Raw genomic sequence first — 18,406 nt, 5'->3', positions numbered from 1 at the left:
TATGAGGGTCTTTCCATCCAGTGCATGATATAAATACCATAATGTGTGAAACAGTTGTATTCTCCAACACACATATACTGTATATTATTGAGATGCACCGTATGCAGTATGTGTATCAGTTATATAGTGGGAAGAAAAAATTACCTTCAATGAATCCAAAACGCCTTTGCTTTTAAAGGTTTGATAAAGTCTTCTGCGCACGTCTTCTTGGGTGGTCAAAGATTTATTTTTCCCGTGAGACATCATGCAGGAGGAACTCAAATCACTAAAAACAAAGAGAATTTAAAGTGAAACTTTAGTCAAAAAATTAAATCCGGCTAGATCCCTTCAGGCTGCCCCTTTTTCCAATTATAGCAATGTAAAACATTAAAAATAAGTGTCTATATTGTTTAAAACCCAGTAATACACAGTCTCACCCTGCTCTGCACATGCTCAGTTGCTCTCCATTTTTAGGCATTGCTGAATTTGTAGAGGTCAATCTGCTGACAGCCTTGGGCTCGGTTCACACTGCCCCAACTTTCTGTTTCTCAACTCCAGTCCTCAAGGCGCCCCAACAGGTCATGTTTTCAGGCTTTCCATTATTTTGCACAGGTGATTTGATCAGTTTCACTGCCTTAGTAATTACCACAGCTGTTTCATCTGAGGGAAATCCTGAAAACATGACCTGTGGGTGTGCCTTGAGGACTGGAGTTGAGAAACACTGTCATAGCTATTAAAGCGGATGTGCCATGGGAACAAAATATTAAAAGTCAGCAGCTACAAATACTGCAGCTGCTGACTTTTAATATTAGGACACTTACCTGTCCTGGAGTCCAGCGCCGATCGCAGCAGAGCACGAGCGATCGCTCGTCACTCTGCTGCTCCCCCCTCCATCCACGGTGAGGGAACCAGGAAGTGAAGCGCTGCGGCTTCACTGCCCGGTTCCCTACGGCGCATGCGCGAGTCGCGCTGCGCCCGCCGATTGGCTCACACGCTGTGTGCTGGGAGCCGAGTGTTCCCAGCACACAACGGGCGACAGACGGGATGTGACGGAATGCCCGTCTTTCGCCCGTATCGTGTGGCCGGAAGTGGGTGCAAATACCTGTCTTTAGACAGGTGTCTGCACCCCCCTCCCCCCTGAAAGGTGTCAAATGTGACACCGGAGGGGGGGGAGGGTTCCGATCAGCGGGACTCCACTTTAGGGTGGAGGACCGCTTTAATGTGGAATGAATGTTGCTTGCGAAAGAACATTATTTTTTAAGTTGTTATGGGTAACGTTCCGCTTTAAATTAGGCAAGGAAAAAAAATAAATAAAAGACAACATTAATTTGGAGGGCTTCTACACTTTTTTATGGAAAATTACATTATCAAGCCTCTGCTTTCTTGAATTAACCTCATTAGCATTCCAGTCATCAGAGCTTATGAGCATGAATTGTAGAGTGTTAAGCCCTGTACACACGATCGGATATCTGATGGAATCTAATCCGACGAAGCCGACTATCATCAGTCTTGCCTACACACCATCAGTCAAAAATCCAACCGTGCCAAAACACGGTGACCTAAAACACTACGACGTGCTGAGAAAAATGAAGTTCAATGCTTCCGAGTATGCGTCGACTTGATTCTGAGCATGCAGGGATTTTTGACCGATGGACTTCCATACAGACGATCGTTTTTTATCCATAGGAACATTTTTAAACATGTTCTATTTTTTTTTCACCAAAAAACAAACTGATGGAGCCCGCACACGATCGGTTTGTCCAATGAAAACAGTCTGTTTTCATTGGACAAAACGATCGTGTGTACAGGGCTTAAGAGTGGTATAAACCCAAAACCAAAAATTGACTATATTGCAGCTTACCAATCCTTAGATGTGAAGCCTGCATTAGTTTTATTCTCTTTGCAAGAGAGGAGGGAGAGGGGATAGGAGCGCCAAGCGCACCCTTGGTGTAATAGTTTTATTAATCATAGAATAAAATATTCCACTCACAAAGGTAACAATAGAACAAGCGGTACTGGTAAAGGCTCTGTGCAGTGATGTTCTGCCCTCTGGTGGAGCAGGGTTGCCAACCGTCAGTAAACTTACTGTCAGTTTGTAAAAATCTGTGATTTTTTACAACTGTCTGTAAATATTAGAGGATGATAATTTGTCATGCTGTGTTGAGTTTTTAAGTCTGAAGCAGGCAAATGACTGTTTGGGGGCATTGTCAGTGTTTCCATATTGTGTTTATACTGTTTTAATAACTTTGGGTTTTTTTTTTAGGATAGCTGTCATTTTTTCAGGTTGCCAGTAAAAAAAAAATATGCTCTGCCAGTAAATTTGACATGTTTTATCAGTAAAAAATGCTGCCTGAGGTTGGCAACACTGTGGTGGAGCCGTCAGTCCATGCCTCTGCGCTGCGGCTCCGGTGTCAGAAGGATGTCGGAGGACACTGGGGGAACAAGCTTTTAAAAGCCAGGGACTCAAGCTGTCAGTCTCAGAGAGGAATAGCCAATTGGGATGCATTTTCGGAGGCAAGCCACGCCTCCTTCCTCAGCCAATAGCTATTCGCTGGGCAGGACATCACTGCACAGAGCCTTTACCAGTCTCACACTTGTTCTATTGTTACCTTCGTTAGTGGAACATTTTATTCTTTGATTATTAAACTGAATTACACCCCTCCTTTCCTTCTATGGGTTCAGCAGCCTTGCAACCCTCTTTGAATACAGTTACCCGATTCATACATTCCAGGCAATGTTTTCAACCCAACAACCTGGACATTTATATGGGCAGTACACCGTAATATTCTATGGACAATAATCCTTCCTTGATTTGTTATATTTTAGGCATCCACAGGGAAGGATAGCTCTGAGAACCCTGTTTATTTTATTCTCTTTGGCTTTCCCTCCGTTTTCTCCTGGTGATTTTGCCAGTAAATTTAACACACCATCTGTATTAGAGTGCCACCACTCTGGATGAAGGAGCACAAGGACACCTTTGGACAACAAAATTGTTAGTCTGGTAAGCGTAGAGTGTTAGATGTACTAGCAGATTTAAATACACTAATAAAATAAAGCCAAACTCCAGCTCACACTTTCTAATCAGTTTTTTTTCCCTTTTAGGATAAAGGTTTTACATGAGTAGATAAAATCTGATCATTGTAAGCACCCCTGCCAGTGTTAAAGGGATTGTAAAGGTTTGTGTTTTTTTCACCTTAATGCATCCTATGCATTAAGGTGAAAAAACACCAGGCAACGATGGCCCCCCCCCAGCCCCCTCGTTTTACTTACCTGACCCTGTTCACCTGCTGTGCGCGTGTCCGGCGTCCTTTTCTCCACGGAGTCTGCCCGTTGATTGGATAGATTGATAGCAGTGCAGCCATTGGCTTGCACTGCTGTCAATCACATCCAATGACGGGGGCGGGGCCCAGTGATACAGTCGGCAGCTATAGCCACTGGCTGTATCACAGGAGCGCGCCCGCAAGCTAACCCACTTGGGAGAGCGATTCCCATGAAGGGGGTTAGCTTTTGCGGGGAGGAGCCGGGACAGCCACCGAGGGACCCAGAAGACCAAGATTGGGGCCACTCTGTGCAAAAAGAACTGCACAGTGGAGGCAAGTATAAATTGTTAGTAAAAAAAAAAAAAAAAAAAAAAAAAAAAAAAAAACACACACACCTTACAACCCCTTTAAAAAATGGTTTGTCTCGTCCCTGTAACTGCGAGACAGCTTGTTCCGTTGAAAAACAACAGACTTACTGATAACAAAAATAGAAGAAGAAAAAAGGAAAACGAATACAGTCACCACATCTAAGATGTTTGTTTTTGGTAAGGATGAGCTCCGGCGTGTTTGCAAAGTCCACGTGCAAAGCCCGCCAGGAAGTCGGCACTGCGCTGCGCTAATCCTAGGCAGTGAGGCATTTCCTGATCTCTGCAGCCGCACGTCGGGACAATGTCTCCCTGCCTGTGATTAGCGCAGTGCGACTTCCTGGCGTGCTCGGCACATGGGCTTTGCAAACACGCCGGAGCTCATCTTTCGTTTTTGGGTTTAATGCCTAGTGGGTATCATAAACAATTGCCCGGTGTTCTTTCTGCACATGGGTGGGGTTTCATGATGCCCACACACTAGGTTTTATAAATGACAATGTTATACATTGTATGAGATTATCGGCATTTGTGCTCACATCTGCTTTGATTGAACAAGTCATGAGAACAACCTGGAGAGGAGAAAGACAAAAGAGAAGCTACAATAAATAAAAAAAAGGGGGGGGGATTTATAAAGGTTGCCATACATGTTACAATCCGACTGTGCAATCAACTTAAACTATCTAATCGATTTGTATCAAGTCAGGCAGGGCCTTGTACTGTAGTCATAGTTGTCAGATCTAGGGCTGACCATACACTGTACAATTTCCTGGAGATCTACCATCAGCTATGTAGGGCAAGCGCCTGCCTGATTTATCACAAACTAAATTTCTTAGTTTGTCCTCTCATTTCATAGCTTTGGTAACTCTGAAAGGAGATTGCACAGTGTATGACCAGCTAAAAAGGGGATTGTACAATCAGATTGGAAGATGTGCAGTAAGCTAAAACTGATCTGGGTTTGAATTCAGCTATTCGGAGATAAGTAACACTAAGGTTAGTCCCCCATACTGCACTGCCACCCCATCCACAGACCAGTACAGAAGTATAAGACAATGCCATGTACTCACTACAGCAGGGAACACACACAGCGTCGTCTCCACTACCAACCAGCACTCCTCTATACACACAACTCATAACCGCCGAGACCACTGGAAGCTACCACACAGCCAATCACAAGCAGAGCCCGGGACCTCCCCACCAATCCTCTGCTAGTTTTTCTACTGCCCAATACCAGACAGGGCCGTATTCCGCGTCCCAAGCCTCGATTCCCGAATACGTCCGTTGTCTATGCTCTTTGTCAATAAAGTTTCCTTTTTCCTGATGGTCGGCGCTGTCATCTGTAGAGAATCTGATTGGAAGAGCGCTCTGGAACGTCATTGCCTTGCGACGGAAAGCTCTGTTGATGTGAGAAAGAGGTATTTGGGGGTGAGGGAAATACGGTGTGTATATGGGGTGCGGGGGGTTTTGGTGGTAGTCATTGTAAGCACAGAGGAGTAGTCAGGCTGGGGAATAATAAGTGGAGATGTATCCTCATATTATCTCCTCTGTAAACATTGGGTTGTACACTGACCCACTTCCAGGATGTGTTTTTATTTATACTGTAATTCTATTATCAGAGGACATTGTGCACAGAGGTACTTCTATATAACAGCAAAGCCCAACTCTAGACAGATTTTATTTGTGGGTGGAGTGAAGAAGAGGTAAAATCCTGTTTTTACTTGTGACATTTTTCCTCGCATGCATTGGCAGGCAGTGAAGTGAGTTAGCCCAAACGTTGGCAGGCATATTTGTTCCGCAGCTACCTAGATTTTGTTTGGTTTTCCTGGGAGAGCGTTCTAATCATAGACAGGAAAGTTGTTCTGCATCCGACACAGTGTTATTAAAGGAGATGTTTGTCAATCTCCTATCATCTGGGACACGTTTTAGCCCAGTAGTGTCTTGTTATTATTAAGGATGAGCTCTGGCGTGTTCGCATAGTACACATGCAGAGCCCGCCAGGAAGTGTGCTCGGTGCTGCGCTAATAACAGCCAGGGAGACATTTCCCGATCTCTGCAGCCAAGCATCGGGACAATGTCTCCCTGGCTGTGATTAGCGCAGCGCTGTGCACACTTCCTGGCGGGCTCTGCATGTGTCGCATGTAGGGGTGCAACGGATCAAAAAACTCACAGTTCGGATCGTTCCTCGGATCAGGAGTCACGGATCGGATCATTTTTCGGATCGGCAAAAAAAAAAAAAATTCTCCCCCACTGTAATATTCACATTCCTCCACTGTAATATCCCCCACTGCAGTGGCATCACCCAGTGCAGAAAAAAAAAATGGTGTCACCCCCCCTCCCACCAACTATAGTCCCCCCTCAGTAAAGAACCCCCTCGGTGCAGACACCCATATCAGTGCAGACACCCCCCTCCTCTCAGTACAGGCACCCCCCAGGTAGTACAGACCCCCACAGGTAGTACAGACAGACCCCCCCCCCCAGCGGTGTGTCCCATGAGTGCTGGCTCCTCCTCCTCTGTGGGTGTAAACAGAGAGGAGGGCCGCCGCCGGGTGTACCAAGATGGCCACGGCTCTGGAGTTGGGCCATAACATTAGGAAAGGCCGCGTCTTTGGCCTAGCTCTGGAGCCGCGGCAATCCGCGGATCACAGTGTGTGCCGATCCGAAGGGGGTGACCCGTTCGGATCACGGATCAACTGTGATCCGTTGCACCACTATTTGACAGGGAAGCCAAAATGCTCCCATACAGGGGATTTAAATGACGCGAGGCGTTCAAGTTCCTGCGCTCGCCATGACCACGCTGTGTGTGGACTGAAAATGCGTAACAACTTTTTTTTTCAGAAATCAATCCTCGGATCACGTGTGTGCGGTTCTGGTCAATGTTTTTCGGTTCGGATCACGGATCAATGACGATCCGTTGCACCGCTAGTAGCATGCGAACACGCCAAGCTCATCCTTAGTTATTATAGATTACCTTTTCTTAAAGGATAAGTTCACTTTAAAAAAATAAATGTGCATTTTTTTATTTATTTTTTGCAGTAGCCTGGAAAGCATTGCACCAGTGATCAGCAGATCTCTGATGTCATGTAGGTCTTCTGCACACTGTCAGTGTATCGGCTGCCTCGTATATCCCGTACGGGTAAGCCAATACTCCCTGACAGGAAGATTTGATGAATTAACACAGCACTGTGGTAGTTCATTGAGAACTAGAAGCTGACAGCCGCTAAGGATGTCAGGACTTGTAGTTCATTCACAGGAAAATACACACAGTTGTGTGTCTGAATTAAGCAGCCATATGGGTGGAGCCCTGCACAGCCATACTGTTTTCAAATAGTGGCAGCTAGTACAGGGAACTTCTCCCTGTGCGGCTGCAGCACTGGGAGCATGTTACATGTTCCACCTTAAAATCAGGTGGAACATGTTCCTAAAGATTAACTTATCCTTTAAAGGAGCAGTCCATTCTAAGCTCGATTGGCTGGGCTTCTCCTCTGGGTCACAGGACTGCAATTTGTTTTGCACTCCTGTGACCCGTTTTCAGCAGAGAGCAGACTGAAGTCTGCTCTCTGATGATGTCACAGAAATCGATCTGGACTGACACCCGGCTCAGCCTCTGAGAGCCGCTGAGAGCGTGAGATGGCCGCTCTGCCCCCTCCACAGCTCAGCACTCCAGTGAGTGAGGAGGAGAGCAGCTGATTGATAGTCTACAGCTCTCTGCTCGAGGAGCTGTGAGAACCGAGCCATCGACAGTGATTGATGGCTCGGTTCTCAGTGTAGAGGTGTCGGGGGGGGGGGGGATGCAGCATTGGACTGATACTGCATGAACTCCATGTAAACTGCTAAATACACAGATAAATTACATTTTTTGGAGCAATTTTACCAGCAAAAGGATGTATAGCTTTGTATAACTATGTTTTAGCTTTACACAGACCTGCTAGACAGCACAGCCAGGATAGTGTCTTATAAAAAATAAACAAAAAGGGAAATACTGTGCGTGTATTCCCTTCTTGCTACTGCAGGTAAAGTACTTCTAAAGGCTCTCGTGTGGAAGCCTAAATGGGCTCCAAATCTAGATACTATGGGGGTTATTTACGAAAAGGCAAATCCATTTTGCACTGTAAGTGCACCTGAAAGTGCAGTCGCTGTAGATCTGAGGGTTATATCTGAAATGAGGGGAAGCTCTGCTGATTTTATCATCCAATCATGTGCAAGCTAAAATGCTGTCTTTTATTTTCCTTGCATGTCACCCTTAGATCTAGAGCGACTGAACTTTCATGTGCACTTGCAGTGAACTTGTAGTGCAAAGTGGATTTGCCTTTCGTAAATAACCCCCTATGTGATGCACAAGCTTTATAAAGTAAACAAAAAGCTTCTTTACCTCTACTGAGTGAGCCAAATCCACCTTTTATTTGTGCCTCACATGCTTCCCCTTCCAGAGAGAGGAGTGCAAGAGGTTACAAACAGCTAATATTAAGGCAGATTCAGATACTTGTTGCATTTAACAAATGGCTTTACAATTAATGGCACCCAAACATGCTGACAAGGGAGTATCCGGCTGGTGCATGCCTATCAAACATTTAAGTGATCAGTTGAGAAGGTAGTCTAGCAAATGGAAACAAAGGCAAATAGTGTGACAAATGTGATCAACAGCATAGTAGGTCTCCTGAATGCCATAACAGGCACAGTGCACTAGCTGTGGCACAGACAGGATAATTTGATTCTGTGTTTTAGTCAGGGCTGTGTTAGAAAGTACAATTCAGTTGATGGACAAGAGAATGAAGAGAGGAGCCATTCAGCAAAAACATCAAACAGATGCAGTGGGGTGAATTTACTAATGGCAAATAGACTGTGCACTTTGCAAGTACAGTTGTGCTCATTTTCCCATAGCTCTGTGAACGTTGTGAAGCTCTGCTTATTTCCATTATCCAATCATGTGCAAGTAAACAATGCTGTTTTATTTTTTATTTATTTTCTGCACCTAATTGGGTATTCTTTACAAAGTGAAGCTTTACCATATTCCCACAGTCCATCTGCCTTTTGTAAATCAAGCCCCACTTTCTCTTCTCTTCATTCTCTTTTTGCCTTTAGTAAATGAACCTCAACATGTACATCATAGAGCTGGTATATAGACTGATTGATAGATAAGGAATGAAGCTCTACAGCTAAGCAACTACCATAGCAGTAAGTGGTAGTTGGTTGGTCAGCAGGTTTGAAGCAGTATTTTGACAACTGAAAAGCAGCAGCGGCATTTGTGACAGGCTTGATTTCCCAGAATTCCCATACTTTGGGAAACACACTGGCCTACACAACCATGGTTTGTCAAATTACAATGGAATTTCAAATACTATGAGCTCTATTCTAATTCTGTACCACTATACAACTGTACTTTTATTTTTCTTCAGCTCATCCCCCACAGTTATTATCTTTTGTATCTCTTGACCCTCCCTCTTAGATTGTAAGCTCTAATGAGCAGGGCCCTCTGATTCCTCTTGTAACTGTACTGTTTGCTCTCATGTTGTAAAGCACTGCGTTAAACTGTTGGCGCTAAATAAATCTTGTATAATAACAATTTACTTGTAGTTGTACCTAGGTATTCCTGATATATTCCTGACATGTCTGGCAGCTTCTATTTTGTGATTGTGGGACATCATGACAACCCAGTATTTGAGATGGAATTTCTGCCCCCAGGAAAGACTGAGTCGAAGGTATTTGTATCTAGTTGTTTTGAGTTTTCCACTGGTGGGTGTTTGTATTAAATCTTTCATTGCTGGACCATTTTCTTCTTTTCACACACATTATAATGGCATTAGTGAATTGTAAAAAAAAAAAAAAAACAATATCGTTTCTGAAAACGGAGGACCTGTTGAGTAAATGTAAGTTGCAATTTGTTATGTTGCATGATATTTGTGCAAATATGTTTTTAGTGCATTAGTGCAAACAATCACAACATGTTTTCCAAATATTCTGTCAAATCTAAAAAAATGAATTGCCATCTTTATTAAATATCAAAGATATCAAGCCTCAAAATTGCTCCCAAAAAATGGTAAAAGACTACGACGCCCAAAATTGTCAATGGGCAACTCTTTGAAAAATGTACAGGCTCATCAACTAAGAGTTAGCCCCCCCCCCCTTTATAAAAGTATTACAAAATAAAAGTTGGGCCCCTTTTACACTAACGTTCTGTCCGTGTTTCAGGCAGACCCTGTTAGAACCTCCATTCTTTTCTATGGAGAGGTGAGTGTAAACAGACATGTGTCAGTTTACATCCGGCTACATCCAATCCGCTAAAAACAGACAGATGTTCCCTTTCTGTCCATCGGATCAGATGGCAGTAGGGTGTGAATGGACAGGCGGTCTGTTTACATCCGACCGCCCATAGAGTAGAGCAGACTGTGTCCATGTATGCTCTGCATAAGTGGGGGTGACACTGACCTGTCATCTGCCTACTCAGCTGGTCAGAATTTAAACTTCAGTCTTTGTACTTCTGGAGCTCTTGGTTAAAAATATAACAGTGGACTTAAACCAGTACAGTTTATTGGTGACTTTTGTCCTGACTGGTATTTTCTGTTAATCACAATGTGCCATTTCTTGTGTTTTCAGCCCAGCCAAAGTTTGAGTTTTTTTTCTCTTCAATGTTTATGCAACGTGAAAGCTTGGTGTAGTCCATTCTGTACCATTTAGACTTTTACCTAGATACACAGACGGTAAGATATTGATTTCTAAATGTAATTTATTTTTTTTCTCCCTCAAAGGATGATCATCGCCATCTGAACCAGTTCATCGCCCATGCAGCACTTGACCTAGTAGATGAGAACATGTGGTTGTCAAACAACATGTACCTCAAGACAGTTGACAAGTTTAATGAATGGTTTGTTTCTGCTTTTGTAACAGCTGGACATATCCTTTTCTGTAGTCTACGAATACAAAGTTAACCTTGCACATTTCCTAATTATATTCTGCTTTCTTATAGCAATTGACTGTTGGTTCATTTAGTACTGATTAAAGGATCACTAAAGGAAATTTTTTCTTTAGCTAAATAGCTTCCTTTACCTTACTGCAGTACTGGTTTCATGTCCTTATTGTTCGTTTTTGCTTTGAAGTAGCTGTAATTCTGCTGTGATCGCCACACTTCCTGGTTGTCTGGCTCCTTATAACCACAGTACTGGGAGCTTTTCATGGTGGTCTAAGCTGTCATTACTGTGTGTCTAAAACTCCTCAGAACCAATCAGATTCATTTTAAAAACAAAACACTGCCCTGGATTTGTTTGTTTTTGTTCTGTGGGTCTCTTTACTTCACATAAACATGAAACCAGTTTAAAACCGAAAGTGAAACTAGAGGCACATTATATGATTCAATTTAATCTATTTTAATCATTTTTAAAAGGAATCAGTTAACTTTTATGTCTCTATACCCTGTAAACAGTCATTTCAGCAAAAAAAATGTTTTCCTTTAGTGACCCTTTAATTGTCATTCAACAACAGAGCTTCCTTCATCAGTAGATCTGCTTGAGGAATGATGCCAATGCACACAAAAGATTAATAATGTAAAGCTTTAAAGGCATATGTTATTTCCCTGAATAGCCATTTGACCTATTCTAACATTTGCTTGAAAGACTTTCACAGTTCTAGTTCTATTCACTATCTGCAGTACAAAACAGTGGTTTTCTTAGTGTGACAAATTTATTATGTTCAAAACATCCTAAAAAAATTTTTTTTCAGGTAAATATAAATGATTGCACATGAATATTTTGTATTTAACACATACAGCCAGCAGGGGGAGCATTAACCCGGTCAGATGTCTCCTACCTTTGCAGGCAGTGTATATGCGCTTGTCTAGGTTTTCAGTTAGACTGAGATAGTAAGAAAGTTAAAGTGGTACACATGCAGTGGCTGTAGCTGTCAACCAGGAGTGCATACCACCACGCAAAGGTGGCCCCATGAAACCCAGTAAGGGGATGGGGCCACCCAAAAACATGACCAGGGAGTAGAGATGCTTTAGAGATGAAATTCAAAGACAGGCAAAGTTTTTTACTAAAGGCAAATCCAATTTGCCCTTGGAAGTGCAGCAGCTGTAGATCTGAGAGGGACCTGCAAGGAAAAAAAAGGAGCATTTTTGCTTGCACATGATTGGATAAAAAAAAATAGCAGAGATTCCCTTTTTTTCATATCTTGCCCTCAGATCTACAGTCACTGCACTTGTAGTGCAGAGTAAATTTGCCTTTAGTAAATCAACACCAAATGCTTCAACCAAAAACCACACAGCAAAGTTGTTAAAGTGGTTGTTAACTTCAGACATGAAATATGAACAAAGCATATCCCTCTATAGTGTGTTCTTGTCTCAATCCAGAGTACTAAGTGTCATTTCTGTCTGCTACTTAATTCCTTTGCTATCATCATGAATCACTTCGGACAATTTTTCCAGACACTAATAGAAAAAAAGGTTACATGGGAGGGATCTCCAGCTGATTGACAGCCTCAACTCTGTCCCCGTATGCTGTGTAAAGGGGATATATCCCTTCCATCCAATCGGCTTTCGTTACTGAGTTCTGCACAGTGTCATTTTAGCTTCCTGATCCCTTTTTTTCTGACACCTCAGACAAACTTTATAAATTTTGCACTTTAAACAGATGTAGACAACAGGTACAACTTATGTAGGAGGATTTGTTTCATCTCTGTGTATCACCTGGGGCCAGTAACTTCATTGCGTATATAAAAGGATTTACAATCACTTTAAGTGCTGAGGTCTTTAGCACTAACTGCTGCAGCAGCCCATCATGGAGTTGATTTTATTGAAAGAAAAAAAACTTTTTGACTTCTGAAGTACTCTGAGCTGTCCTATCTTTTCAGTCCAAGATGGCTAATGTTTTAGAAACCATTTGGGCTCTGATTTTTCCATAGGCTTTTCGTTATGGGATTTAGATTTTCAGAAAGTTTAATAAAAAATAAATAAAAAGCCAGAAAGTGAACACTTGTTAAATTTCCTTAGCTTTATTATTTTACATATGAGATTCATTATGCTGCACGATGTCCGGCAAGAAGATGGAATAAAGAATTTCTTTAATGAAGCGTATGACTTGTACATCAAGGTATGGCATAATGTTTGTTTTTACAGTGTGTATGCCAGCTTGCTATGAGAGAATTCACAGTTCATTTACTTAGCAGATGGCCAGCTATACAGTAGGGTTATAGATGAACAGATACTAGGTTTACATCCATTCTGTTATTGGAGTCAAGGTCTTTTTCCTGTAAATGCACATTGAGAGGATTGTTCTCCTAATCTTTGGAAGAGGAACTGATTGTATACTTAGTCGCAGAGGTTGTTCAGCAAGCTGCAGACATTCATTTGTGAACATGCACATTTTCTTTTGTAAAAAGCAAAATTAACCAATGCTTTTGGCCTTTCGTGTACATTGTGGTGGTTATATTACACATAACAATTACTCCCATGGTTCTATACAATATAAAAATAAACAGTTGCATACACTAAGGAAAATTGCTGAATTTACATTTGAGACATGTAGGTAGAAAAGACAAAATGCATACATAATGTTATGCAGTTCTTTGTCCCAGACAATCACTGGACAAAGTACAGAGGAAAGACCTGTCCATTACTTATTAATAGCGTTACAATTATAGAAATCAAAGAGATGCAATATATTTTCAAGAAACATGGGGTCGATTTTATCGGTGATTTATAACAGCCCTGAGTGCACCAATACGAAGCAAGTAGTGAATTGATTTCTGCTATTGTGCTTTAGGCCCCTTTCACATAGATGTTCTGACGTTTTTTTAAGCAGACCTGATTGGAACCTTCATTGCTCTCTATGGAGCAGTGGTGGATGTCAGTGGATGGGGATCGGCTCCCCATCCATTGGATTGGATTGGATGACAGTTGGAAGTCAACCGCCCCATAGAGTACAGTGGGGTGTGTCTGTGTTTGCTTTGCATCAGCGGAGTGGACACAAACCTGTCATCCAGCTGCTGTGTGAAAGGGGCCTAACTGGGCTTCTGTTGGGTCTCTTCACCTTTAAGGAGAAATGGGCTACCGCCAGGCATAGTTGCCTTCAGTTTATTCATTTTTATATAATATACAGGGATGGGAGTTCTGTTAGAGATATGAATTGCACAGAGGGGGCACTTAATAATGCAGTGGGGCTTCCACATTTATTTGCATGCGTATGCAACAAAAACTGTTTAACAGAAATTGTTAAAACGGTGTAGGATTATTTTTTTGCTTGCTAGCTGGTATTGGAAGTGGAAGGAATTTTTTGTATTGTATTTTCCAATATAAAACACACCCTTGAATACCGAATTTTGTGTTTGTGTGTAATAGAGATTACTATGCTTGGCTGCCTGAGATTACGTCAATTACAAAAACGCACAACCTACAGAAAAATGTCAATGATAGGCAGTAGTAAAGTAATGGATTGTGTTAGGGATCAATTAATTGAGAAAGTGAGTTTACATGATGCTCTCTTTATTGGCTTACTTAAAGGGGTTGTAAAGTCAGAAGTTTTTCTTATCTTCATACATTCTATGCATGAAGATAAAAATCTTTCTGTGGGCAGCTGCCCCCCTAATACTTACCAAAGCCCCATCTCTGTCCAGTGATGTTGACGAGTGTCTCGGCCATCCGGGACACTCCCCTTCTGATTAGATGAGACACAGCAGCAGCGCCATTGGCTCCCACTGCTGTCAGCCAATCAGGAGAGAGAGGGGGCAGGGCCGAACCGCAACTCTGTGTCTGAATGGAGCTGCAGCTTAGCTTGGGTGCCCCCACAGCAAGCTGCTTGCTGTGGGGGCACTCAACAGGAGCAACAAAGAGGGACCTGAGAAAAGAAGGATCCAGGCTGCTCTGTGCAAAACCATTTCACAGAGAAGGTAAGTATACCATGTTTGTTATCTTTATAGAGACAAAAGAGACTATACAATCACTTTAGGGCAAAACTTTTTTTTTTTTTTTTTTTTTTTTCATTTTGGTTAGCATAAGGAGGGTTCTAACCCTGTCAGTTTTTTTTCACCACCTGTGTCCCAAAGGCGAGATTTTCATTTTCTGTCCAATAGATAAAACAGGGAGTGAGAGAAAATCTCTCCAAAGTGAGAGAATCCTGGTGTGTCACCAGAACTAGTCTCCTCATTGGAAGATTTCCCCTCTGTTTTTGTTCTGCTGTCAACCCAAAATTTGGAATTTTCTTTTACTTTTGATAACGGTAAACAGGACAAAGAGGGGGTGAATCTCTGCAATGGGAGCACAGACCACAAAACTGACAGATGTTCCAACCCCTCTGCACTCTATCCAAAACGTAAAAAATATTATTAGAGATGCAAGCTTTCAGGATGCCTCAGATTCCTTCTTCAGACTTTATACAGTTCTGAATTATAATTGTAACTCTTCGTATAAATGTGTTTTCCAGAATTCCATAATGGCTGAAGAAGGAATCTAAGGCATCTTGAAAGCTTGAACTTTATTAACTTAAGTTGGCCAATAAAGGGGATCACGTAAACTACAACCTTTCTGCAATGAGAAGCAGTCTAATTTACCTGATAAATCACTGTAATGCCTGGCAGCTCACACGACAAATACTTGATGCAACGCTGGCGTCAGGTTGAGGAGACATTTTACCAGTGGCTGAGAGCGCTGACCGGTGTGTTCTGGCATGGGGGTGGAGTCCTCCTCATGAGCTGCTCAGTTTTGTTTCTGGCTGAACGAACATAAACTTACCGTGTGTGCCTAAGGCCCCTTTCACACGTGTGTGACTTTGGACATCAGAGTTGCATGACAACTCGTTCCCCAATGATAACCATTCATATTTGTGCAACTTCAAAGTAGTCCTTGTACTACTTTGGTCCAACTTTGATGCGAGTTGAGGTCCATAGACCTCAAGTTTGCACAGGCATTCCCTGAAATTGCGGTAAATTGGCCGTAAAATCACTCAACTTTCAAGTCGCAGCAGTGTGAAAGGGGCCTAAATCAGACCGAATGACTTTAAAGTGGAACTATGGCCAAAACTTTTTTGCTTTCCACCTTGGATAGAGTAAAAGGAGGGTTAGAACCCCTTTTCATTTTTATGTTTTACCTTAAATTTGTCTCATAGCCAAAACAGGAAGTGAGAGGAAATTCCTGCAAAATTCAGGAAATCTATTGAGGCCCCCCCAGGTCACCAGAACTAGTTTCCACATTTTGAAGATTTACCCTCTTTTCCTGTTTTGATTAGTAAACAGGACAAAGAGAGAGTGAATCTCCCCAAACGTGTCATGGAAAGCAAAAAAAAAAACCTGACAGCTGTTTAAATCCCTCTCTACTTTATCCAACACAAAGAAAAAGAAAAGCTGTCTTTAGATATATATATATATATATATATAGATATATCTCTATCTATCTATTTTTTTTTTATATTGCAGCTCAGGAATTCTTTGTGGTTGCATTAGTTTGGTTGCATTAGTTTTCTTGCTCTTTCCATTATTTCACCTGGTGATCTGGCCAGCCAGTTTGTTTTTCAACAGAACACGTTTTAAAGCAAACAACAAAACTGTTAAAATTAAAAAATATTTTCATGCATACATTAAATAACAGTTTTGTTTGCTTTAAAACAATGACTTCTCTAATAGCATCAACATGTATCCTGCTTAGAAAGCTGATTTTTATACTGTATGGTACAAAGATAGTTTCCTTGTAACTGCCACCCAGACTGTTTAGTATGGACATTAAATTCCTATAATGCCGACGTTCTTCATTCTAGTCCTAGTATTTGCTCATTAAAAAGGTAGATACAAATGTGTACTTTTGTTTTCTTTCCACAGTTTGCCATGAATCCTTTTTATGAAACCAACACCCCTGTACGATCTACTGCTTTCGATCGTAAAATACAGTTCCTTGGCAAGAAACATCTATTAAGCTAAATGAAGCAGTCACATGGAACTGAGCAAGCTTGATATTTATTCCATTATGAGCCAGAGTGCATCCTGTGAGAGCTACGACATCCTATTCTTTTCTCCAAGAAACTTTTATTGGATTTTTTTTCCCAATTGACAACTCTTTACTGGATTGCCTAAGAGTATGCAATATGTATTATTACAGATATATCCTAGAGATTGTGGAAATACATAAGAGACCAATTGACTTTTTTTTTTCTTCTTGCATCAGGTTACCCATACATTTCATCTGGCTACAAGGAGTAATGCTGTGTAAAAAATTCCCAACCGGTTTACAATTTAAAAGCTAGCCTAGATACAAACTTAAAGTAGAACTATAGGCAAAACTTTTTTTCTTTCCATTTTGGATGGAGCAAGGGAGGTTTATACCCCTGTCAGATTTTGTGTGTCCTATGGCTGAGATTTCCCTTCACTTCCTGTCCCATAGCCAAACCGCAGGTTAGCGGAAATCCCTGCAAATTAAGGGAATCTCTAGGGGACCCCCAGGTCACCAGAGTTAGTGTTCCCATTGGAAGATTTCCCCTCTATTTTCTGGAGACAACCCATTTTTATTTACTTTCAATGAACATGATAAAGACAGGACAAATAGAGAAGGGGAATCTACTTTAAGGGGGGTACAGACAGCAATAAAAGAATTACAGGTGTTGTAGACCCTCTCAACTGTCCAAAACTTAAAAAAAAAAAAAAAAAAAAATGTATTTAGTTACACTTTTAAGGCCTCAAGGAGTAATGGCTGCAACACTGCAGCTTGAAAAAGCTCAGTACAGCTTTTTATTTTTATCTGAGCTGAAATACAGCCCATTAGCTGTAAAAATAAAAAAATTGGCTTTTTTGGTCAGTAATTTACGCCTCATGCATGCAAATGCTCATATACATATTGTGCAAAAAGAAGGCAAGAATAAGTTTGCACGCATAAAAATGTGCGTAAATATGTACAAATGCAAAACAAAGCCTGAAAATGTAGATGCTCAATCAGGAGTGTCACATGCAAGAGGCCTAAAGATGAACTCCAAGTATGATCTTTATTGCATACTTACATGGGTCTAGCTTGGACCAATATAAAAAAGATGCTATCAAGATAAAAACACAAGCAGGGAACTGTCATTACAATTGTGTTTTGTGCAAAACAACTGCTTGTAATAGATGTATGTTTTTTGTTAAGCAAAAATATTTTGACTGGGACACAATATTCAAGAATAAAATTTGCAACATGGATGATGCTGTGTATGGTATTATTGGATGCTTTTTATGAAAGAAAATTGAAATATTCCACAGAGGTCTCTCAAATCAACTTGCATGTCTGTGTGGGGATCTACAACATTTGAACAGGCTTTGATGCTAGTATAATCAAATTCACTAGTAAAGCCCTCTACCTGTACAGCCAGTGATAGGGTGGAAACGTAATATTCTGGAGGAACCTCACACCATAAAAATTACAACAAAGTAATTTCTAGAAATGTTTAGTACTAGCAATCTACAGATATAGGTATAGACAATGGCAGACTTTATTCTTTGCATACTGTAATTTCCTTTTCCTCCTCGCTCTTCCCATTTTAATCTCCCTTCACTATCTGGAATTCTGCCTCCTGGAACATGTGACAGGAACTTCTCAGGATGCCAGTGTGAAGGGCAGGGTTAAACCACCTGTGCCTCACTCAGCAAGAAAAGTGGAAAAACAGTCATTGTAAGTAATAGTAAAAATAAAGGCCCAGATTCTCAAAGGCGTTACGATGGCGCAACACCATTTGCGCCGTCGTAACTCCTCATCTGGCCCCGGGTATCTATGCGACTGATTCTTAGAATCAGTTACGCATAGATACCCATTAGATCTGACAGGCGTAAGGCTCTTTTTTTTCCCCGCCGCTAGGTGTCGCATCGTCG

General features: G+C 41.6%; 2 protein-coding genes across 7 annotated transcripts in view; one reads left to right on the top strand and one right to left on the bottom strand.

The window, feature by feature from the left end:
• Positions 1-4,838, bottom strand: part of OFD1 (OFD1 centriole and centriolar satellite protein) — an 85,121-nt gene extending 80,283 nt beyond the window's left edge. The window contains exons 1-2 of one of the 2 annotated variants that reach the window (XM_040336529.1): positions 4,669-4,838; positions 145-265 (exon numbers count right to left, since the gene is read on the bottom strand). In XM_040336529.1, coding sequence (XP_040192463.1) covers positions 145-246 — 102 coding nt within the window. In that variant the 5' untranslated portion in view covers positions 247-265; positions 4,669-4,838. The remainder of the gene's footprint in view (positions 1-144; positions 266-4,668) is intronic. The other variant, XM_040336530.1, reaches the window with a different exon arrangement.
• Positions 4,839-4,907: 69 nt separating this feature from the next.
• TRAPPC2 (trafficking protein particle complex subunit 2) lies at positions 4,908-16,713 on the top strand. 5 transcript variants are annotated; one of them, XM_040336531.1, is made up of 5 exons: positions 4,908-5,016; positions 9,173-9,297; positions 10,345-10,489; positions 12,593-12,678; positions 16,394-16,713. In XM_040336531.1, the coding sequence occupies exons 2-5, from the start codon at positions 9,205-9,207 to the stop codon at positions 16,490-16,492; spliced, it is 423 nt and encodes a 140-aa protein (XP_040192465.1). In that variant the 5' UTR covers positions 4,908-5,016; positions 9,173-9,204; the 3' UTR covers positions 16,493-16,713. The 5 variants fall into 5 exon arrangements, with proteins under 5 accessions (XP_040192465.1, XP_040192466.1, XP_040192467.1 ...); XM_040336532.1 differs by having other exon boundaries at positions 4,914-5,016; positions 9,183-9,297; XM_040336533.1 differs by having other exon boundaries at positions 4,919-5,005.
• The last annotated feature ends 1,693 nt before the right edge of the window (positions 16,714-18,406 follow it).

The sequence above is a fragment of the Rana temporaria genome, chromosome 2 (assembly GCF_905171775.1).
Source record: "Rana temporaria chromosome 2, aRanTem1.1, whole genome shotgun sequence".
Taxonomy (NCBI): Eukaryota; Metazoa; Chordata; class Amphibia; order Anura; family Ranidae; genus Rana; species Rana temporaria.
Note: the sequence above shows the minus strand (reverse complement) of the source record. Positions and strands in the feature narration are given on the sequence as shown.